Here is a 24,348-nt window from a genome sequence, read left to right on the forward strand (position 1 = left end):
TTCACCATGAAGACCACATGTGGGGGGCTAGTTGCTGTACTTGCCGTGGGACCTTGAGCAAGTCCTTCCCCTGCCTGGGACTTGGCTTCCCTGTCTATAGAATGAAGGGCTGGGTCCGCTGAATGCACCTCTGGGGTGCATTGGCCAAAGGTCATCTGGTGTCCAGGAAGGTTGCGACGCTTGGTGGTCAAGGTGAGGGGTCCCCAGCCACAGCAGGTAAAGATGCTCCGATACACAGAGGGTGGGGGATCAAGACGACACCTCAGCAGGAAGCGCAGGGAGAGCAGGAGACTGCAGAAGCGGATCCTCTGGGGCCAGCAGGACCTGGGTTCAAGGAAGGGTCACCGCCGTGGTGACTGTCTAAACGTCCAACCTCCACGAGCCTCAGTGTCCTTAGCTGTAGAATGGGAGGCTATGATTTTAGCGACTGTTCGAGTTGTCCGGAGGGCTAGAGATGAGATTGAGTACAGCCAGAGTTTAGGGCCATGCTGTAGATTCTGCCAAGCCCTCCGTGAACCCAGCAGGGGTTATGAATACCTCTCCACGTAAGCTCTGCTATTGTTTATTTAGAGAGTTCCTGAGCCTACAGTGATGGTGTTTATTCACATAATTGGTATTTTTGTTATGGTAACTTTACAGTGGTCCCGTGTGCCTTCTAAAGGGCTGTCTATATGGCCTTCCGCACACACTCTGGGATCTCTCCACGCACACTCTGAGCCCCGTGGGAGTCGCCTAAGCCATGACTCAGGGGTGTTGGGGAACTTCGCAGTGGCCCTCAGGACCTCGTCCATCTGCCTGTCATCAAACACCCCTGTACCTCTGCCCCAGGCCAGCCTTCCCTGGTGGGGGGGGGAGCGGGTGCTGGACGGCCTGACCCCACCAGGGTCTCCCGCCCCAGGGGGTGACCGACGCCATGGGTTACCCAATCCGAGTGACCAGCCTCCTGCCTCTCTTGTGGGCCTGAGGCTGGTGCTCCACATCAGGGGCTCAACAGTCCCTGGCGACTCCACCCTTGACTCTCTCAGAGATAATTAAGGCATAGCCCCCCACATTGGAGAGGATTGTAGGGGGGAGTGCCAGGAGGCTGGAAGGTACCGTCCACGTGGTCACATTGTCCCCACGGTGCCAGTGGTGAGAGGGCAGGGGGAGAGGGGCTGGGACTCCGGCTGGGGTGGTGGGCGGGCTGCAGGTGGCTCCTGGGCATGGCTATTCTGAGAAGCCATGCCTTGCCTGGTCGTGGCAGGCTGTCTTGGCTGCGGGGGCAGGGGGCCAATACGGTGCCGAGGGGGCTCTGGCCGCGATGGGAGCTGGCAGAAAGCCACATTCTTCCTTCCCTGGAATCCCAAGGTCCCCGGGGGGGGACCAGGTTCAGGGGGTCACGGAGAGCAGGTGTATAGGCTCTGCCCACCCGTCAGCCCCAGACTCCCACCCGCGTGGAAAAGGCAGTGTCAGCGGGAATAGAGGTCCAAGTGTAGGGCCACCGAGCTCAGGGAGGGAGGAGAGACGCTTGTGGGGGGTCTCTTCTTGCTCACTGGTGGGCACGTGCCCATCATGCCAGGCCACGGGCGGTGACCAGGGCTTCAGACCCCCGCTGCAGCTGCCACCACCGGAAACATGTCCTGTGAGCGTGCAGGAGACACGGTCCCTAACGAGCAGATGAGTCCCCAGCAGGGCCTGGGCTTCGGAGCCTGTGGGGGGTGCGGTGGGCGAGAGGGCGTCTGCCAGGGCAGCGTTAACAATACCGGCGGGAAGAGCAGCCTGCGGGCGGCGCCCTACAGTTTCCACGGTGCCCCAGCATCCACCACCACCCGCAACCCAGCCCCAAAGGAGTCTGAGAAAGAGCTCGTCCTCGCCCTGCGATGGGGATCCCTGCGAGAGGAGGGCAGGTGGCGGACGACGAGCGCGTGACAGTGCGTGCGCGCGCGTGAGTGTCTGTGGGACCACGTGGGTGGTCAGCCGTCGGCCCCCAGCAGAGTGCCGCGCATACAGGAGGCGCCCACTGAGGGATCGGATGCTTGCTGTGGTGGGGAGGGGCTGCCACTAAGTTACAGGTGGATTTAGAAGCGGGCTTCTGGAAGAAATATCAAGAAGCTGACTTTCAGCTGCTGGAACTATGGGCGGTGGGGGCGGGGAGGGGAGGGGCACCAGTTCCTTAGAAAAGATAGTTCTTACAAAATTGGCCATTGCCAAAAACTAGGAAACTATACCCAGAGCTCGCAAGTTTGAAGTCAGTGGCTCTGGTTGAAGACTAAATTAAGACATCTTTACAGAGAACAATTTGGCAACTGTTATCAAAAGCCTTTAAAATTTAGAGGATTGGTAGAACCATTCATATTCAGTTATTCAACAAATATTTGTGAAGCTTCTAGTATGTGCCAGTCATGGTGGGTGCTACCATGTATACAGTGGTGATCAAAACAGACATAATCCTTGGGGCGCCTGGGTGGCTCAATTGGTTAGGCGTCTGCCTTCAGCTAAGGTCATGATCCCAGGGTTCTGGGATCCAGCCCTGGGTCAGGTTCCCTGCTCAGTGGGGAGTCTGCTTCTCCCTCGGCCTCTGCTCCTCCCCCCGACTTGTGCTCTCTCGCTTGCTCTCTCTCTCTCAGATAAGTAAATAAAATCTTAAAAAGAACAGGCATAATCCTTGCCCTCAGGGACCTTACTTTCTAGAGGGGAAGATACAAATTAATACAATTATCACGTCAAATATAATTACAAAGTGCAGCAGATGGTTTGAAGGAAAAGTATAGGGTGCTACAAGACAGGGTAATAGCAGGGTGGACCCTAATTAGATGGGAGTGGCTGGGACAGGCTTGTCTCAGGGAGAAATGTTTAATACAGGTATAAACAGCGACCTGAAGGATGAATCAAAGTCAGGTGATGAAAGGGGGTGGAGAGAGGACGAGTACTTGAAATCAAGTACAACATGTGCAAAGGCCCTGAGGCAGAACAGAGATTATTTTGCTTGAGGAGTTGACTGAAGGCCAGTGTGGTTGGAATGCAGTGAGGGAGGCCACGTCACCAAGTTTCGATTTTATCCTAAGGGTAGTGGAGAGTCACTGGAAAGTTTTAAACAGGGGAGGCAGTGACATGATCCAGTTGGAGTGGAGAATGAGATGGGGGGGCTGAAAGTGGGGGAGGGTAGATGAATCAGGAGACCTCAGCAGCCGGGAAGGGAGATGATGATGTCTGTGACTGGCGGAATCCCAGGCACGATGTGGAAAAGAAGGTGGCCTGAGGAAGTGGTATTTGGGTACAGAATGAATGGGCGTGAGAGGGAGCAGTCCGGGTGATGCTGAAGAACCGCACGGTGGGCAGGAAGGAAGGGAGGGAGGATGCAGCCAGGGAGTGGGCCATTTGAGTGAGTGGTCCTGGGGGGACCTGGGAGGGGTGATTCCTCGGGGCAGCTGGGGTGGATGCTGGAGAAAACAATGAGAAAGTCAAGGATCTGAGAGGCCAGGGGGGCGACCGGTCATCCACACGGCTGTAGAAACCCCCCAAAATCAATTGTAATGACAAAAAGCGGGAAAAACCAAAACTGCCCAACTATTCGGGGTGGTTAGGTAAATGAGGGTGTATCCGCTGGGCAGCGGGTCTTATAACTGCTAAAAATTTGGGTGGTACCGCTGGGCAGTGTGGAAGGTTTTCTGATTAACAGTTAAGCAGGGAAGAACATTCCATACATCAAGAATAGCTGACTCCTTTGGGCTAAAAAATATTATTAACAAACTTTATTTATTTTTTTAACATTTTTAATTGAAGTATGAAGTACACATAGAACGGAACAGTGCATCAGCCACAAGCAGACGGCTCCGTGGGCTTCACTGTGCAGCCAGCACCCAGATGGATCGATAGAAACACCCCCGGCATCCCCCACCCCCTACAAAGTTCTGCCAATGTCGCCACTGTTCTTGACCATGATTGGTTTTGCCTTAAATCGTATTTGATTTGTCATTTTAAACTTTTAAAGAATGTATACAAATGTGACATAATTATTTCCTCCTTGTAGACAGAGGGGAATTTGACCAAGGGTCTCTCAGAACTACCACACACACACACACACATACACACACACACACACACACACACACAAAGTGGTTAAAACTATGTGTTTTAAAGCAAAGAAAAGTGGGAAGCAGCGGGGTTTGATTGCCTTTTCTGGAGTCTCTGCGATGAGCGCGTATTATTTTTGTAGTAAAGAAACCACTGGGTTAAAAAATCAGAGCATTGACTTTCCGTGAGCCGGTCTTTGTCGGGAAGCTCCTCGCGCTGTCGGTGGACCTCAGCAGAATTGAGTGATGCCCGCCGCTGTCTGGGGCTTGGTGCTGATCCCAGGGTGCAGGGTGGGGGCCTAGGAGGGCACCGCTGGTGTCCCTCCCCAGCCAGCCTCACCCCAGCTCTGTGAACCCCCTGGGGCATCTCTGGGGGACCTCACACCTGTCCCTCCTTCCTTCTCACAGGTGGAAAAACTTGTGAAATATCTGGATCCCAACGACCTTGGGAGGATCAACTTCAAGGATTTTTGCCGAGGGGTGTTCGCCATGAAAGGTGAGAGCTTCGTGGGAAGAGGGTCTCTCAAGGATCCTGTCCAGCTGCAGAGGCTGGCCTGACTTGGGTTTCCGCTGGGGTTCCTCCCGACAGGGCTGAGGAGAAGGGTCCGGGGCTCGTACAACTGCTGCAGCCATGCGGGGGGCCGTGGGAGGGTCTCTGAACCTCTGCCGTGGAGTCCCACACCCGTGGGACGGTCATTTCCACCCTTCCCGTCGTCTGTCCCACCGAGAAAGGCTCCCGATTGCTTTCTTTTCTCCTTCTGGCGTCCTCCCCCGGGTCACCTCCCTCCAGGATGACCGAGCTCCCAAGCAGTTACCCGGGACGCAGGAATTGCCGTTTTAAAACCAGCATGGCTGTGGGCAAACCGTGGGCAGAGCTGGACACCCATCTTCCTCCTTCTCTTCCGTTCCCTTTGTTTCCTCCCCTCTCTCTTCCCCGGGACTCCCCAGTCCCTTCCTCTCTCCCCAGCTCTCCCCCTTGAAGGGGCAATATACAGTCCCCCTATTTTCCCCAGTTCGGAGGCCGTTGTGAGAGAGCCCCGGGCATCGGAGGCCACTCAGGGCCACTCTTAATACTAAACTGCTTGTCTGGAGAAAGTGGCTGAGGTCGCCAGCCAGGTGGCCGTGCCACGGGCTCCCTGCAGGCTCTGAAGAGGACACAGTCCAGCGAAGCTTTCCTGCTATCTGGGAAGAAAGCCATGTTTTCCTGTCGGGATGAACCATTCTCTGTGGGGTAGCTTGGGTTCTGGGAGGGTGGGAAGGAAGCAGGAATGACTTCCTTGGAAGTGAGGGGTGATGGGAAGCGAGCTGAGAGGTTGGGAGGGGCTGCACTGCACACGGCCCCCCGTAAAGCCTTCCGAACAGAGTTGGCTGGAGGACCACCTTCAGCTGCACCTGTCGTGTGCCTCTGCCAGGCGCTTTGCAGGTTTGACCTCCTTTGTCTGAAAAGCTATGGGGGCATTTGCTCAGGAACTGTGGAGGGAGGCCACCTGTGTAACCGAGTCAGCAGGATCCTGAGGGTGACACTATCCTAGGTGCCCTGGAGTTTGCAGGGCTGTTGAGGACCTCAGTGCCTTTGGAGTCTCTGTCAACCAGGCAGGGAGTATTGGCTTATATTCCTTCCTCCAGGAAGGCCTCCTTGATGCTCTTTGCCCCCTGACCTGCCCTCTGCATTTGGGAGTCTCTCTTTCGTGCGTTCTCTGTCGGGGTTACTCCCCTTGGGAGAATGCCTGGAGGGCAACGACCTGTCTCAGTTCCATCCGCAGAGTCCTGGCCCAGCTCCTCCATAGCCGGGTACTCCCTCTCTGCCTCGGAAGGGTCAGCTGGTCTCTTGGAGACTTGGGCCCTGTGCCTCCCCCACAGCCCTTCCTACCCAAGGCCCGGGAATCAGAAGCAGAGCTGCTGAGGCTCTGAGCCTGCACTCTCTGTCTGTCCGCAGGGTGTGAGGAGCTGCTGAAGGATGTGTTGTCTGTGGAGAGCGCAGGGACCCTGCCCTGCACGCCCGAGATCCCAGACTGGGTGGAGCAGGTAAGAAGCCCGAGGCTCACGGCAGCTCCCCGCGGGGAAGGGATAGAGGGGCCTCTGGGGGCCCCGCCTTGCCCTTTCTGATCTTCTTGCCTTTGCTCTACCTCGTTGGTGTCTGGGAGGCCCCAGGGCCTCCCCTTTGGAGGACTGGTTAGCTTCAAAGTCAAGAAATAGCTTTTGGAACCTGAGCAACAAAGCCCCTTGGGAAGCCACAGCAAAGAGAGTAGGGACCGGGGGGGTCCTCCCAGAGCACCTTTACTCCCTACCCTTGGGTTCCAAGGAGAAAGTGAGTCCCAAACAGGGAAAGTGACAGACTTGAGGTCAATGGCAGGCAGGACTGCAATTTTTCTCTTTTCTCCTGTGCCGCAACCCACGGAGCCAACAGACCCCTGGGTGGTTTTTCCCAAACAACAACCCCCACCAATTCCTCCATCTGCCAATTCTCCAGCACCAGACCCGTGCCTAGCAATTCCTTCAGTTCAGTTCCCGAGTTAGTGCAGACCCCGGGGTCAAGGACTCATCCCCCACAACCACCCCACTTAGGGGCAGCCACAGATGGGGGGCCCAGGCTGCCTGCCCTTGTGCTGGCTGAACACAAATGTGGGGATTCCCACAACCACCCCCCCCCCACTCAGGTTCAAAAATTCACTGGAACGACTCACAGAACTCAGGAAGGAACACGCTGTGTTTGCGATAATCAGTTGGTTACAAAGGACACGGACTCAGGAATAGCCAACTGGGAAACATGCAAAGGGCAAAGCGTGGGGGCTGGGGGGGGCAGAGATCCCGTGCCCTCTCCAGACTGGCCAGCTTCGCAGCACATCAGCATGCTCACCAACCGGGCGCTCTCCAACCTTCGATAACCCCATATGCAGCCCCTCATGCCTCCCCGAGGTGGGGTTGTGGGCGAGCTGAACATTCCCACCTTCTAATTACCCTCGGGATTTCTGGTGGCCAGACCCACCCTGAGGCTCTCTAGGGGCCCCACCTGTGTCACCTCTTCAGTAGGAACTCAGGTGTGTTGGGAAAGGGCTCCTTAGACGTGACCCAAGACATTCCCATTACTCAGGACATTTCGAGGGCCTTAGGAACTCTGTGCCGGGAAGTGGGACAAACACCGCCGTCCCCCTCCCCGCTCTGTTTTCCTTTAGCTCACCTAATGGTTTGTTTATTAGAAAACTGTGAACTCTTTTTGCAAACACACATGGCTACATCCTACAGAGAGACACAGTTTAAGATGTGCGTCTTGACAGTCAACGGAGGACCCTTCTGGTCGAGACACCCCAGAGCTGGAGAAGGATTTTCTTGGTTTCTCATCCAGGCCCCTCAAAAAAAAAAAAAACCTTTTCCCCACCTCCGGTTGGTGCCTCATCTGGACCCTCCAAATATAAGTATTTTCTATAGCTGAAGGAGGTCCAGGACCCCCGAGGTCCCTTTGGCTGGGTGGTAGGGTCAGGGTTGGCTCTGGCTGAGCGGGAGTCCTCACGGAGGACCTGAATGCTGAGGGGGGCCAGCAAAATGGTGTTGGAGAAGCCAGCAGAGGCCAGAGCCAGGGCCTCCAACACAGAGGTCGGTGGCTGGCCCCCAGGGTGCTGTGCCCAAAACGAGGACCCCCAGGAACGAGTGAAGAGAGCTAGGCTCCAGGCCTGCCTCAACAGACCCAGTGGATGTGGGGTGAATATGCATTTGGGCCCAACTAACGGGACAGGGGCCAGGATCAGAGCAGAAGGCTCCCTGTGTGGGACAAACAAATGAGCGTCCCCAGGTTTTTGGAGTGGGTCCCTTGTGGATTGCTGAGCAGGAAGGCTGTGCGGTCGCTCAGGACTGGATCCATACCCCACCGGGGCCACTGACTAGGCAAGCAAACCGGACAAGCTGCAGTCAACTCGTCTGGGCCTCAGTTTCCTCAGCTGTAAAATGGGGCTTTCCATGCCTGTCTAGGGGCCCTGTGGAAATCAGTGAGAAAATACTGATGTTCTAATCAGCTAATACATGAGACCTCCCTTCCTCCCCGCGCTGAGTCGTAGTGGTTAGGATGAGAACGTTGGTGCTTATTCCGCTTTACCCTTGGAAACTGGTGTTTCAAAAGTCTGTCAAAACAAAGGCCTGCCCGTGAGGAGCTGGAGGGCAGAGTGGAGCCGGGCCAGCCTCCCCCCGGCGTTGCCAGGGCAGATCCTTTTCCTGCAGCTACAGGCCACGCTCTTGGCCCCACGTGTGGCCGTCCATGCTGCTGGAAGAAACCGGTAAGAAATAGACCCAGAAGCCTTGGGCTCCTGGAGGATGCTTTGCTTTTAGAACAATGCTGTTTTCCAGAATACAGAATCTGGAGGTTTGAGAAAAGCAGGAAGAACATGCCAGTCGAACCTCAGCCACCCCGGTGCCCCTCATTTTCTCTGTCTCAGTACCTTGCCTGCACACGTGTCTTCATTTCCCTTTGTTTAAGCCCCTGCGGGCTGAGCTCCTCATGCCATCTACGTATGTCTGGCTCTTTCGGGTGGCTCCACTGGCCAGAGCCCGGGGTGGTGGCGACTGATCACCAGATGCACTGGGCAGCCTTGTTCTGGGGCATTCCAGCCGGGCAGCTTGGTTGACCTGGGCTCTGTTCCTTACGATGAGCTCCCGAGTGCTGGGCGGTGGATGGGGGACAGGTCAAAAGCCAGCCGGCTGGGCCTGTGGGCTCCTGTAGGACCCCAGGCCTCCGTGATGAGGATGAATCCCCTTCCTGGCTCAGCCCCCTGGAATATGGAGCTCTGGGCTCCATTTGGCTAAACGCCCACAGCTCCTCAGTTTGGAGGAGCCGAGGGGGCCAGTTTGGGCAGGTTCTTAATCCTAAAGACCGGGCCCTCCGCACCCTGCCGTGTCCCGGCTGTCCCCTAGGGGTCAGCTTGAGACCAGCCGGAACCTGGATCCCTCGGGCTTCCAAAGTGCTGCCAGAGACAAAAATGCCAAGGGTGGTTTGGGGACCCTGTTGGGGGGGACACATTGATGGGACAGCAGGAGCTCCCCCCCTCCCCTCAGCCTGGCGTGGGGACCTCTGACCTCACCACCTGATGAGGGTCCTCGTTAAAATGCTGAACCGCTTTAGGGCGGCTGGTTGCCATAGGCACCCTGTGCCTCAACCTCCCGCCCGCGCCTCTCAGCCTTCTGTTCGGACTTGTGCGCCCACGTGAGTCCCTGCTGGGTGCGTGTCCCCTGTGCTATATCACTGGGAGTCCCTCCCAAGGCTGGCCTGCTCAGCGGGCTCCCCTTTGACCTCCCTTTTTTGCAGCCCTCAGTCTCCATAGTGTAGGGGTCTGGATGGGGAGAGGGCGTAGGCAGGTGGAGAGCCCCCCCACCTCAGGCCGGGAGGCGAGGGGGCGGTGGAGTGAAAGCTGTGGGAGCCCGGGCCCTTGGTCATTCTCCCTCGTGGGCCGGTTCATGGGGAAGCCCACACAATGACCAGGGCGTCAAGCAGTCTGCTCCTCCTGTGAAAACTACCATGTCAGCCAGTGATGTCACCAGCCAGTCCGCCCCCAAGCGAGGAAGTCCTTCTTGCCGCCTCCACAGCCAGCCAGCCTTGGGTCCCCTGACCCCCACGCACCCCCTCGTCCTCCCCCACCGCTGCCTACAGCTGTCCCCCCTGCCCCCAGCCCTCCCCTCTCTAGACCCTTAGCCCAGGGCCTCGCATCTTCCTAAGGAGCTGCTCTGGCTCTCCCTTTTGTGACCCCTCATCACCAGTGGGATAAAAACAGCTCCCCTGCCCCCCGCTTCTCCAGCCTCACCTCTCACCAACGCTATATCAAAGGGTATGCAGACTTTTTTTTTTTTAATAGATGTGTCCAGATTTTTCTTCTCAAAAGGCGGTACGGATGTATCACCCAGCGGTATGTGAGCGTGCCCATCACTGGCCCTTTGGATTTCTTCTTCGGGGAGTAACCTGTTCACAGTCTTTGCTCATTTTCCTTTGGGTAGGTTGTCTTTTCCTTACTGATTTATAAGACATCTATATACATTCTTTCAATCTTTCTGGATTTTGCTTGTATTTTTAGTCTTGTTTGTGGTGTCTTTTATTGTATAGAATTTTAAAATGCTTAAGTAATCCTTACCTGTCCTTTTATGCCATTTACACTTTATGCTTCTTTATCTCAAGCCTATAAACATATCCCCCATGTTTTTTTTCCAATACTTTTAGACAAAACATGTTATGCTTAGCTCTTTGATCACCTGCAGCTTATTTTTGGTTTTGGTATGGATATATTCATCTGGCATTATTGTTTTCCAAATGTTTCCAGCTGTCCAAGCACCTCCTGTCGGATAATCCCCACTCTCCCCACGCATTTGGAATTTCACCCCTTTCTCGTATGCTCAATTTCCTTATGATCACGGTTTCTTTCTGGACTCTGGTCTGTTCTATTGATCTATTTGTCTTATTTCTGAGCCAAAACCGGTCTCAGCTACTCTCGCTTTATAGTTTGATATCTGCTAGAGACAATGTCCTTCATCCTTCATTTAAAAACGATTTTTTGTTATGCTTACGTATTTTCCCTTCCAGAATACTCTTTTTTTGTCAAAATCTGTTAAAAACCCTGCTAGAGATTTTGTTTGGAATGTGTTCATCAATTGAAGGGAATTGGCTTCTTTATAATATGGAATTCTCTCATCCAGGAACTTCGTGTATCTCTGTATTTAGTCTGGCTTTCTTTTATGCCCTTCAGAAAAACTTTATGATCTTCTCAAATAGGTTCTGCACATTTTTCTTCATGGGGTGACTATATTTTAGAATCTCTATTCCTGTTATGTGTAGAATCTTTGTGCCCTGATATTTCCCAATTGGTTATGGCTAGTGTTGAGGACAGCTTTTGGTTTTTGGTGTGGATCTTGTCATGACAACCTTACTAAACCCCCTTATTCGTTCTAGTAGCTCGCTTACATACTATTTCTCAACCTTAGGCTATATAATAACATAGCTATATTACTTTTCTGCATAAATTTAAATAGCTACATAATATTTCATTACACAAAGACAACCAAATTTATTTACCAGTTCTTTATTGTTAGGCATATATATACATATATTAACCTAATTTGGGGGTTTAACAAATGCAATGTAATCATCATTGTTGTAGCTAAACAGTTCCCCACAGCAGCAATCACTGCTTTAGAGTAAGTCTGAGGTTGGCGGACTACAGTGCCTCTGGGCCAAATCTAGCAGGCTGTTTTTGTAAATAAAGTTTTATTAGAACATATTCATCCCCATTTGCTCGCCTCTTGTCTGTGGTTCTTTCACGTCACAATGGCAGAGTTGAGTGGCTGCCACGGAATTTCATGGCCCACAAAGCCTAAAATATTGACTCTCTGCCCTTTACAGAAATCTGGTAAGTGGAAACTATTTTTTTTTAAAGATTTATTTATTTATTTGGGGGGGCACGTCCTCGCGAGCACACGAGCCCGGGGGGAGGGGCGGAAGGAAGGAGAAAGAGAATCTCGGGCAGACTCCCCGCTGAGCACAGAGCCCAACGCAGGGCTCGATCCCACAACCCCGAGATCGTGACCTGAGCTGAAATCAAGAGTCCGACACAACAGACTGGGCCTCCCAGGTGCCCCAGAGTGGAAACTATTTTATCAAAAGGGTGCTAATCTTAAAATTTCCCATACAACTGCCAAATTCCTTTCCGGAAGAGTTGTTTCATTTACTGTCCCATCAGGATTGCGTCAGAGTCCAACTACCCTTTTGATACTAGGTGTTAACTGATTTCTCAATTTCTAATTTGAGAGGCTTAACAAGAGTAGGATTGCTCTTTTGAATTAAAACACACTTGAACTCGGGGCTCCTGGCTGGCTCAGTCGGTACAGCGTGTGACTCTTGATCTCAGGGTTGTGAGTTCGAACTTTAAAAATAATAAATAAACTTAAAAATAACAAATAAATAAAAATATGGTTGAACTTCTTCAATTACATTTTTTGGAGTTCTTTGTTCATTCATTGCCTGCCCACATTCTTTATCATAGTCTCTATGTATGTATTATTCTCATTGATTTATAAAAACTGGAAATGTTACATTTTTGGACATATATTACAAATGCTGTTTCAGCTTCTCATTTGTTTTTAACTTTGTTTATGACAACGGATTTATAATTCTCTTTATAGCCAACTCATCCATCTTTTCGTTTATGGCTTTGGGTTTTGGTGTGATGCTTAGAAAGGCTTTCCTCCCCAAGACTGTGGAACTATTCTATTTTTTAATTTCTTTTTATTTTTTTAGAGATTTTATTTATTTATTTGAGAGAGGGAGAATGAGAGAGAGAGAAAGAGAGAGAGAGAGAGCATGAGAGGGGGAGGGTCAGAGGGAGAAGCAGACTCCCCGCTGAGCAGGGAGCCCGACTCGGGACTCTGATCCTGGGACTTCAGGATCATGACCTGAGCCGAAGGTAGTCACTTAAACACCTGAGCCACCCAGGCACCCCTATTCTATTTTATTTAAAAAAAAATTTTTTTTGAGAGTGTGTGCACATGCGCAAGGTGGTGGGGGAGGGGAAGAGGGAGAGAAAGAATCTCAAGCCAACTCTGCTCAGCGTGGAGCCTGACGCGGTGCTCAAGCTCATGATCTGAGCTGAAATCAAGCGTTGGACGCCTAACTGACTGAGCCACCCAGGTGCCCCTATTCTATTTTGTTTTTACTTCATGTATTCAGTTTTTATATTTAAAGTTTTGATCCATGGAATTAATTCTGACGTCTGGAGTGAGGTAGGGATCCAGCTTTCCTTGTTTCCCGTCAGCCCCTTACCCTCCCTCCCTCCCACCTCACCTCATGGGAATCAGAAGCTCCTTAAGGCAAGGTTATGCTACAGCGGTCCCCTGGCGGGAAAACAAATGGGGTTTACTGGGTCCCCAGACTGTAAGCCCAGGCCCAGACTGGCTCTTCTGCTTATACGTGGAAGAAGCTTCGCCAAGCCTCCGTCTTGCCAGGACACCTGTTAAAAAGCTGCCCTGTGGTTCTCTAGGACCGGCCCCTGGGAGCTTCAGGCCTGAAGGCCCAAGTGTATCCTTGCTTAACTTCATCCATCCTGAAGCAAGTGTTTCTAAAACCTCCTGTGACAATGGCACTTTTAAATTCTAAAAATATTTGTTCTGAAAAACAGCGCTCTGATTCAGCTGTGCTGGTGGAGGTGTGTGGGTGGTGGCATCATGCTCAGGCTGATGTGGTGGGGCGGGAGGGGGTTCAACGGCTCGCGGGGGGGGGGTGCCCTTACATGATCCTTTCTGCTTCATATGGCCACAGTGTTTTTTCTATGTTCCAATACCTCCCTCCTCTTAAAGGAAAGAATAATTTGCTTATCCCAAGCCCCAGAGTTTCTGTAAGAATAAAAGATCCTTGAGTCGTTTCTCAGGGAAACACCTGAACTCTGCTTAGAGCAGAAGTGGCTGGTACAGAAGCAGAGGAGATGCCAAAGTCCCTTTTGTTTGTCCCCTCACTCTGGTCTGCCTTGGACCGCCTGTCCCTGACCCTCTGCCCCCCCACCCCCCTGGCCATCCCTGCCCTAGGAATGCTGGGCTAAGCCAGCCAGGAGCACTGGCTTCCCAGGATATCCAGGGTTCCACCTTCTGCCTCCCCCCGCCTTGCTGCTCAAGTTCACACTTCCCTTTAGAACCTGGACTCAGCACCTGAGCAAACTTGGGAGGGTGGCCACCTACATCCCCTCTTGAGAGGGTTTGGTTGGACTATTATTCTGGAGGAGATGAACCAGTTTTGCATCTGACTTTGTGATTTAATTTCAGCATTATTTCTTTCATTGAGTAGACACCCTTGGATCTCTGCCCTTCTCCTCTGAAGCAGCTGTGCCAGCCTGCTGGTTCCCACTTTGATGAGTAGATTTTTGACACAGGTAACTGTGGGAAGACACACACACACACAATCACATAAAGGACAGAGGTTAGATCTCAGAAGCGGCCCAGTCTAAATCAGTGGTTCTCAACCCTGGCTGCACACTGGATTCCTGTAGGGGGCTTTCAAAAGATACAAAAGACCCACCTCCCAGAGGTCCTGATTTAATCAGTCCGGGGAGGGGTCCACTTGTCTATGTTTACAAGTTCCCCAAGTAATTCTAACGCACACCCAAATTAGAAAACCAAGTGTCTACTAAACCAGGAGTTCTCAAACTTTGCTGCGTATTATAATGGCCCGGGAGCTTTTAAGATTCTGGATGCCCAGGCTGTCCCTCAGACCAGTCAACACAGACCCTCGAGGGTGTTGTATTTTTAAAATCTCCTCAGGCGATTCCCTGAAACCCTGATCCTCTAACATCCTGGATCTTGGTCAGTTCACATCCACACTTCTCTCCCCAAGGACGGAGTGCCGAGGTGGAGTTGGGGGGGAAGAGTCTTTAGATTGGGACAGTGGACAGTGGGGCAGGACGTGGGCTCAACAAATGTTGGCTGCCCTTTCCCAGATGGCCACCTCTGGGGAGACTGGTTTGGGATTGCGGGGCCCTGCTCTGAGCTGTCTGTCCTCCACAGAACCGGGCTGCCTGGGGGCTCAGGCACAGGGAGGGAGCATTCTTGGAGTCCAGTGAGCCATGACTTTGCTTTTCCGAGAGAGGCCCTGCCAGGGCCCGCGGGGGACTCTGGGTCAGCGGGGCGGGGGCCTGCCGTGTGTCAGAGCCTAACCAGGAATCTCGTTAGAGGCTTCCTCATCTGCCACCCCATGGAGAAACCTGAGAGCTCAGGCTCCTGCTGCAAAAGGTTCGAGAATGGAGAATAGATTGCCTTAACAAAGACCTCGCGAATGTACTTTTCCTCCAACTTTTTATCTCCAAGGTTTTCAACTTCAGGAAAGAAGTTAAGAGTAGTGCCATTGAATACCCATCTCTCCAGCTCCCTAGATTCGCCGGTTGTTACCATGTTGTGAACGTTTGCGTTTCCCGCTCCTGGGTGCCTGTAGGTACTTTATTCATGTATTGCTGGGCTGTTTGAAAATTAGTTGCAGAGGCACCTGGGTGGCTCAGTGGGTTAAGTATCTCCCTCCAGCTCAGGTCATGATCTCAGGGTCCTGGGATCGAGCCCCGCATCAAGCTCCCTGCTCAGTGGGGAGCCTGCTTCTCCCTCTCCCTCTGCCTGCAGCTCCCCCTGCTTGAGCTTTCTCTCTCTGCCAAATAAATAAATAAAATCTTAAAAAAAAAAAAAGTTAGTTGCAGACATTGTGATACTTCATCCTTAAATACTTGACCATTCCTAAGAGCAAGGATGTCCTCGACATAACCACAGCACTGGTTATCACCTGTGGGGAATTTCACATGGATGCCATATATTATCTAATATAAATTCCATATTCAAGTTTTCCGGATATTTTTGTAGCTTTTCTTTTTGATCTCGGGTGTAATCCAGGATCACGTATTACATATAGTTGTCCTGTCTCTTCAGTTTCTGTTAATCTAGAATAGTTCACCAGCCTTTCTTTTCTTCCCATCCAAGTACTAACCAGGCTCGACCCTGCTTAGCTTCCAAGATCAGAGGAGATCGGGCGCGTTCAGGGTGGTATGGCCGTAAACAGCTTTTCCTTTCTTTTTTTTTTTTGGACCTTTAATGACACTGACATTTTTGATAAAGTCAAACCAGTTGTTCCAAAGAATGCATTCAATTTGCACTTGCCCATATTAGTTATCCGGCCCTGTGGGTTAGTGCAATTTAAATCCTAATTAAAATGGGGTGGAGGAGGGGAGTTCTACCGGGTTTCTTTCTCTGCTCCATATGCATTTAAAGTGCCTATCCTTGGTGCCCACTCAACAGGCCTCAGTTTTCCCAGCTGTAAAGCAGCCAGCCAGTGGGGTGTAGAGAAGATGGGGGAGCACCATGGGGGACAGAAGGGCTTGTCTGCGGGGCAGAGCGTCCGCCCCTTGGCACCTGTCCCCAGAACCAGGAGGAGGCAGCAGGCCTGGGTGCTGGGGGGAAGAGAAGACTGTAAAATTGGGCTGGTGAGAGAACCTCACGGGTCCTTCTGGGGATTATCTGAGCTAACGTGGGAAAGAGGTGTAAGCCCCTAGGAGGCTGTGCATGGCATTTCCCAAGGCACCCATGTCTGGGAGATCTCAGCTGTGCTCCAGGCCCTGAAGGGCATCTTCCTGGGACACCAGCCGCGCTGCAAGAATCGGGGAAAACCTTGTCAAACATCAAAACAGGCTCCGTACGTCATTCACATACATTTTCAAGATAAGAAAGAAGACTTTTAAAATAGTTTTACTTGGGACGCCTGGGTGGCTCAGTCGGTTAAGCGGCTGCCTTGGGCCCGGGTCATGATCCCAGGGTCCTGGGACTGAGTCCCACATCAGGCTCCTTGCCCAGCAGGGAACCTGCTTCTCCCTCTCTCTCCCTCTGCTTGTGCTCTCTCTGTCAAATAAATAAAATCTTTAAAAATAAGTAAATAAAATAGTTTTACTTTACAGGTTGTTCATTTGAGTCCTGCTCCTGTAACAGGCTCATTCATGTCCACTTTCCTCAGCAGTGTGGCCACTTTATGTAAGATATTACTATTATTGCTGTTGTATTCTTTTTAAAGATTTTATTTATTTATTTGAGAGGGAGCAAGAGAGAAAGCACGGGGGGGAGGGGGTAGAGGGGGAGGGAGAAGCAGGCTCCGTGCTGTCGCGGGGCTTGATCCCAGGACTCTAGAATCATGACCTGGGATGAAGGCAGATGTTTAACAGACTGAGCCACCCAGGTGCCCCTTATTGCTGTTTTATTATAATAAAATAAAAGCAGTGTCCATTTTAACAATGAAACTGGTCTTGGCTGAGGATGGTGAGAAACAGGGAAATTTGGGGCCAGGGAGGGGCTCCCTGGGCAGGATCTGTGGATGACATGATTTTGCCTCTTCTCACGGCTGGCCTCAAGGAGACTTGGTTCAAGCCCCCTTTGTCTGGGGGCTGCCCTAACTTGCAAGGAGCGCTTTTGGCCAGATCCTCACCAGGCACTGCTAGTCATCACCCAGGCTGCTCCGAACCCTGGGACGAGCTCAGGTTTGAGTCAGGAGGAGTCAGGAGTCAGGAGTCAGGAGTGGAATGTGAATTCCACTCACCCACTTTCTCTGTGTGTCATTGGGCGAGTTGCTTCACTTCTCTGAGCCTTCTTCATTTCCACCTGTGTAACCTCAGGGAAGTGATGCCTCACTTGCAGGGGTATGGTGAGAATGCCATGAAATAATGTTTCTAAAGGGTCCTGAAGAGAGCGGGGCCCCCAGTAAGTGAGAGGTTTTCTTTTCTTTTTTTTTTTTTTTAAGATTTTATTTATTCATTTGAGAGAGAGAGCATGAGTGGGATGGAGGGGCAGAGGGAGCAGACTTCCCATTGAACAGGGAGCCCGATGCGGGGCTCGATCCCAGGACCCTGAGATCATGACCTGAGCCCAAGGCAGACGCTCCACCGACTGAGCCCCCCAGGCGTCCGTAGGTGGTAGTTTTGCTTGTCCTCTCAGTATGGCTCAGCTCCCTGAGGGGAATCCTTGAGAACACAGGTGACACGGAGAATTTCCTCTCCTTTCCTTCTCCTCCGTCTCCCAAAGCCACCAACTGCCTCCAGCTGCACCCACGCACAGTGCCCTCCTGGGATGGCGGATGACGTGACCCTGCTCTGACAAAGGCCAATCCTGTGCCTGAGCCCTGGGTCCCAGGCCCTCTTGCCCCCTCCAGGACAAGCCCCCACCCCTGCAGCACCAGCGCTGCGCCCCCTCCCGGACTGTTTCCCCTCGCATGCAGCTAATGTACTATAATAATGCCCATGGGGGGCGTGGCGGGGGGAGCCCCACCTGAACTCCATGTCCCCTTTCCTCAAAGCTCCCTGCACCCACTTTCTCATCTCGCTTTTTCGGCTACCCCTCCCAGTCCTGTCTTGGCCCCTCCTTTCATGGTCACCAGGGACTCATGCTGGCCGAATCCAAGAGTCGGTTCTCATGCTCATTTATTTCATGGGAACTCTCAGCCGGCCGTTCTCAAGACCTGTCCTTCCCTCAGTTCCGCCGGCTCCCTCCTATCTGTCAGGCTGCTCCTCCTCAGTCACCCTGGCTGGCTTCATGTCCCCATGGCTCCGCTTAAGTGGTGGTGGGTCCCTGGTCCGGGTCCTTGGCCCTCCGCACTCGCTCACCCACACCCACGCCTGGTCCCGGAGCTCTACATGCACTGTTACCCAAGGGCTTCCAACAGCGTCTCCCCATCGGCTCTGCCTTTGGCTCCAGACTCCTGGATGCCGCTGTGTCTGACACTGAACCCTTTGTGCCTGGTCTGTCCTCAGCCCTCGGAAAGCACCCCCCCCCCCAATCAGTGAATGACACCGCCATCCACCCGGCTGCTCCGGCCAAGGACTGCTTCATTTCCTACCGCTTGCCATCTTAGAATAAAATCCCCTAGCCTGCTGTTCCCTGTGGCCTACCAGCTTTCGCTGCTGCCCGAATCTCTGGCTTCCTCCCGCCTTTCCCATGATCCTTGCTGTTCTGGGCGTTTCTGTTCCTCAGACGCCCTCAGCCAGTTTCTTTCTACCTTTGCCTTGCTGTTCCTTCTACCCAGGATCTTCGACCCTCAAGTCTTGGTACAGCTGCCCTCGCATCCTGTAAGTTTCAGCAAAAACATCACCTCCTCAGAGAAGCCTTCCCTGACCGGTCATCTCAGCGAAGCCCCTCCACACCCCTGTCCCCATCACTGTCCGAACATCCCGTTCGTTTCCTTCGGGGCGTGCACCACTGTTTGCCACAGGCTTCGTTGTCTCTGTGTGTCTTGTCTGTGTCCCCCTCTCCCCGCCCAGGCTGGGTCTCCACTACGGTGCCCACCACGCCAAGCACAGTGCCTGGCTCGGAGAAGCTGGCGTGCATGCTTGCCGCTCGGGTGGCTGGACACATCTCGGCCGTGCCCGCGAGGGATGGGCTGGGTGTCCTCCCGCCGGGGAGCCGTTGGGGGATGTCGCCTCCAGCTCAAAGGCTGTGGAATCACACTCGGCCTCAGTGCCTCCAGGGGCTTAGACGGGAGTTGAAAGGCAGATGGACGGGTTGCTGCCTCTACACCTGAGCTCTAATGCTTTACTGTGAGTGGGAATCGCTTGGGGGCTTCACCAAAAGCAACCTCTGATTCAGGAGGTCTGGGCTTGACCTGATTCTGCATTTCCTACAGGCAACCAGGTGCTGGTGACGCTGCTGGTCGGGGATCACCCCAGCAGTGCTTTTGGTAACTCGTGGGTCCTTCCCCGCCGCCCCCCGGCCTTCCCCTTAGATACCCCGGGGAGCTGCAGAAAGAGCCCAAGGGTCCCTCCATTGCCTCCTCTCCCCTCCCTTCACCCTCTGCCAGCAGCCGATTCTTGCTAGCCGGCACTGTCACCTGTCACCTCCGCGCATGCTGAGGCCCCCTGGCTTTCTGTCTCCGCATTTCTGCTACGGTGACAGACAAGACAGAGTCTCAGCCAGGAACTGTGCTGTCACGGCTCTGTTTTCTGTCTGCATCTTCTCCTTAAGGCAGATGCCTCGGGGATGCTGGGTCTGCCAGAGGTCCCCAGCGCAGGATGGGACAGCTGACCTGGCTGGGATCAGGGAGGCATTTCGGAGTGGTTCCTGAGCTCTGGTTTGGGGAACAGGCAGGTAGCGGCGTACCTGACCAGCCCTGGAGGCTAACGTTGGTTTAAACTTGGCGAGAACATGGGCTTCGGGGTCTGAGGTCCTGGATTTGAATCTTGACCCTTTCACTTCCACCTCTGCCACTTGTAACTGGTGTCTTCTTCACAGGATTATCGTTCAAACGAGAAATGAGACTCCCTGGAGAATGATTCAGTGCCTAGAAAATGCTAGAACCTCTCAATTCACAGGGCATAGATTATGAGTCACGTCTCATAGATGGAGTACCTTTTGCCCCAGGGTTGCTGAGAGGGCACCGACAAGCGATGTCAATGTCCCAGGCCTCTTTCACACCTGCGTCCCATAACCAGGCCACAACTAGACGATTCAGCCCCTGCGGGGCATCCCCAAATTTGGGCCCACCCTGTGTCAGACCCTTGTGCCATGAAAAAGCACGCCTGCTGAGCCTGAGGGTAAACTGCTCGAACATAGTACAGGAGAGAGAAATCACTGTCCCCATCCTGATCATTGCTGCACTCCGCTTCCTGACCAGGACAAAGAAAGTGACTGAAATTAACATGACACATCATCAAGTGTGATCCTTGAGATGGAAAGGCTCTGTGGGCTCTGTGGACGGCATCGGGGAGTCTCAGGCTAGTTGACAGTTCTCCCCAAGCCTTTTTGATGACCAGCACAGGACAGGTGGGTAGGGGGAGCACTGAACAAGCCCCTGCTTTGTATGCACTCACTGTATCTAGTTGGCCAGAGGGGCCCCTTTGACCACAGGGCCTGGGCAGTTAAGCATCTTCTCAATTCTGATGCAATTTCAGAGCACCTGCCTTTACCACAACGGCCTGGTCTTCTTCCTGTGCTGGGACGGAATATTCTTGCTCTCCTCAAGGGAATTTTTAATCCAGGCTGAAAGGATCCCTGGAGATGGGTGAGAGGGCTGACACCCAGGCCAGGCATGTAGAGACCTTCATCTGTGACAGCAAGCATGAGCCGATGCTCGGCAGGTGACTGCCCCTCCCTCCAAGGAGGGTAATCTCCAGGCTCAGCTCAGTGACCCGGGAGAAAGGCATCCTGAGGACACAGTAATCCCCATTCCTTTAGATGTTTCATCCGAGGCGTGGAGTTCCCCGTCAGAAAGCACGGTTGCCTCTTACCTTCTTGGAAAAACCTCTTCACGGACCTAGAGTTTGTTCTTATTCCCTTGGCTTAGTGTAAGTCAACCCTAAACAATATTTCTTCAACTTCATTCCAGTTGCTGTCAGGAACCTTATCTGATTTGCCATTTTGTACCTTTAATCCAAAACCTGCTTTTTAGGATTTTGCACCAGAAAAACAGTCTTCCCTGATGAAATGATTTTTCTTGTCTCATCAGATGATAAGAACCGCAGTGTGATTCCTGGCTTTTCCTCTTTTGTCTTGGTAGTTAGAAAATTTAGAGCTAATGGTAAATCAGTAACATTCAGTGTAATGACTTACCTCCTTTTTCTGTATGGTTTATTTTTATTTGATTAGTTCAACTGGAATGTCTTATGATAAACAATTTCACAGGCATCCAAAAAAACAAGAAATAAGTTCAGATTCAGTGAGGAGCGACTTTTCGGTCTTGCCCCACTGCTCCCTTGCAATGTATTCAATAAACTTCTATCTCTAAAAATAAAAGGTGTTGGGGGGCACCTTGGCTCAGTCGGTGAAGCGTTCAACTCTATTTCTGCTCAGGTCAGGATCTCAGGGTCATGAGAACCAGCCCCGCATCTGGCTCTGCCCTGGACGTGAAGCCTGCTCAAGATTCTCTCTCTCCATCTGCCCCTCACCCCTGCTAGTACTCTCTCTCTCTCTCTCTCTGTCTCTCTGTCTCAAAAAAAAGAAGTAAGGAGCAACTATTTGAAACAATTTTTCCAAGGAGGGGGAAGGAACTATTGAAACAGAAGGAGGGGCCCCTGCACTAGGGAGAAATCTGCAAGCAACCCCAGGGTGAGGGAGAAGGGGTTTTCTTTACAGGGGGGGAGTAAGCCAAGCCAGAAAGAACCAGGCATTTGGCAGTGTGACCCTGGGGCTGAGAAGTCCTCAGAGTAGGTCCAGGAATGTTTTAGCCTGAGGCCAGCTATGCTAGGGAGGGCTGTTAAGAAGGGGCTGTATGTGGGCTCAGGCAAGGGTGGGCCGAAGTTTCACAGACCTGGGGGGAAGAAGAGAAGCCTAATCCAGATTTGGTGAACAAGCATTTTGCTCTGGTTGATGGTAGAGACGAGCAGTTGACCGCAAACAAGGACATGCTGGTTCCCAGGTTTCCCTACGTCTAGCCGGCACAGTCCCCAGGGGCAGGGACGAGCCACCTTGATTGCTCTGCCCCGCCCAATCCTGGGCCTGATCGAGTTACTTGATTGTGTTTGTTGACTGGCTGAATGAGGGCCTTCCTGGAATCGGGAGCTCGCCTCTCTGGCAGGGGCAGGACGAGCAGGCCATGCTCCCACCACTCCTGGAGGTGTCCCCAGCTCTGGGCCGCCACCCTCACGCCCGCCCTGAGGAGCTCCTAGCTCCCCCCTCTCCTGCCTGTCCTCCCTCCACCCCAGTCCCCTTGCAGGAGGGACAAGGCGGCGGAGGGACCATCCTGCTGTCCTCAGCGCAGACCACAGACCCAGAGGGAACGTGAGGTCAGCGGCCCCGTGGCGGGAGGTGGGCAGGGCAGGGCCTGGCCCCCCACAGGTGGCCACACTCCGCCTGGACTCTCCCGACTTGTCTTTTCCTGTGTCTATGTGCCTGTACCCTCCCCGCTCTCTCTGCTTCTCTATGTGTGTCTCTTTCCGACTCTGTCCCTCGCTGTCCCCGCTTTCCTGGCCTTCTGCTATCTCCAGTCCAGCCCAGGAGGACTTCCAGTTGGACCCGGGTCCCCTCAGGAGCCTGACCCAAGGGCTGGGTGGGGGAGGGACAGACGGAGTGTCACCCAAGCACAGGCACTTGACCCGTCTCATCTCTAGTCACCACCCCACCCCGCTCTGCCCACTTAGACCACTCCTGCCAGGTAGGTACTCTTATACCCACTTTACTGATGAGGAGGCCGAGGCTCACACAACAGTGAAGCTGCTTGCCCAGGGTGTCAGGCCACCAGTGTGCAGAGCCAGGGTTTTACTCTGCACCCGGCAGACCTCGGATAGCCAGCTCCATGTCCACTTTTCCAGAGGCTTCTGAGGTCTTCCAAGCCTCTCCCCTCTGCCCCTCCCCCAGCCTGGGAGAAAGGACCAGAAGAACTCATTTGCCTTGAGGGGTTTCCATAGTTTCAGAGTCAACTCACTGGGAGCCCCTGCATTGCTGGAGGACAATCTTCTATCCAAAAGAATAAGACATAGTATTCCCAGAGCAGGAGTGAGGCCAGGTCCCTAGAGAGACGAGGTAGGAGAATTAACCAGCCCCTTCCTCCCAGCTTTTGGAGCCTGAGTGTGGCCTCTGAACTGGGTGTAGAGGGGTGGGTGCAGGAGTCAGGTGTCACAGAGCTTCCCAGTGTGGTGCTGTGCCTGGGGCATTCCAAGGTGTTCCTTCTCTGCAAGGCAGTCTGGGAAATGCTTCCAGGAAGATGAACCGGCTTCTTGGCTGCAGGACTTCTGGAAGCCTCTGAAATGCTTCTGCGTGCCTCTAAGACCCCCAGCAGGGAGTGTAGGCAGTTTGCCAAATTTCTTTGCTCTTAGAACCCTTCGTGCACCAATATCTTTGTTACAGATACGTGGAGGTGACTGGCTGTATGGGTGGTCCGGGGTGTGGTGTGAAACATCTTTGTGGGGTAGCTGCCACTTCTCCCCCAGAGGAAGCAGACTGTGGCTGTGTGATAACAGTGTAGGGTTTGGTCAGCAACTATTACACAGGGACCGAAAAGCTTGTGGCCACATACGTAGGCATGTGTGAGTCTGGTCCCTCTATCTACTAGCTGGGGTCTTCGTGCTACACAATTTCAGGGGGCACTAATCTCATCACAGTCCATGGGAATGGCAGTCTGGGAGTTGTACAGTGCACAACCTATGCGGCTGAACGTGACAGTCCTAATTCTATCTTTCAACATGATTGTGGGACAGTTGCAACAGCCTCGGTTGACTTCCTGTCTCCTATCTGCCACCTCTGGTATCTCCTGCATCCTTCCTCTGTATCACCTCTCCAGTCCTACCCTCCTCCAAGTCCCTTTTCCCCTCAGCCAGCTGACAGCAGTAGTACCCTCCAGCTGTGCAGGTGCCCCAGAAGTGGAGCCCTGCCTCTGAGATGGGTGAGCCGTGTCATCCTGGGCAAATCACTTAACCTCTCTGGGCCAACATCCCCGTTTGTAAAATGAGAATAAAATACTTCCCTGTGAGTTATCATTTTCTTTACCGCTAGATTCTGAGCTTCAGGAGGCCAGGAGCTATGTCTCACTCATCTCTGACCCCAGCGTCTGACACGTACTAGTCCAGTGAATGTTTGCTGACTCAGTGAATGCACGTCACTTTGACCCAGACCTTGCTGCAGCTTCTCCTCTTATGTTTGTGTGGCTTACCCAGGAATTCCTGAACACGGGCCTGCCCTTCCTCATTCCAGGCCCCCGCTGCTGCTGCTCTCTCCCCTAGAACCCCTGTTTGGTGGAGAAGCGAGCGCACTGGAGACATTTAAAATGCTTAACTCAGGACCCAGCCGGTGGCGAGTGGCCAGCGGCAGCTGTCCTTGGGAGGAAGCAGCTGACCTTCACATGGAG

At 53.0% G+C, this 24,348-nt stretch overlaps 1 protein-coding gene across 2 annotated transcripts in view; it reads left to right on the forward strand.

The window, feature by feature from the left end:
* The window catches only part of RAB11FIP4 (RAB11 family interacting protein 4), a 115,508-nt gene that overhangs the window by 31,988 nt on the left and 59,172 nt on the right, over nucleotides 1-24,348 (forward strand). For both annotated transcript variants that reach the window (XM_073879386.1, XM_073879387.1), the window contains exons 2-3: nucleotides 4,461-4,548; nucleotides 5,989-6,077. In XM_073879386.1, the coding sequence (XP_073735487.1) occupies nucleotides 4,461-4,548; nucleotides 5,989-6,077 (177 nt within the window). The remainder of the gene's footprint in view (nucleotides 1-4,460; nucleotides 4,549-5,988; nucleotides 6,078-24,348) is intronic.

The sequence above is a fragment of the Callorhinus ursinus genome, unplaced genomic scaffold, assembly GCF_003265705.2.
Source record: "Callorhinus ursinus isolate GAN/ISIS: 27379988/994484 unplaced genomic scaffold, GSC_fseal_2.0 scaffold34, whole genome shotgun sequence".
Classification (NCBI taxonomy): domain Eukaryota; kingdom Metazoa; phylum Chordata; class Mammalia; order Carnivora; family Otariidae; genus Callorhinus; species Callorhinus ursinus.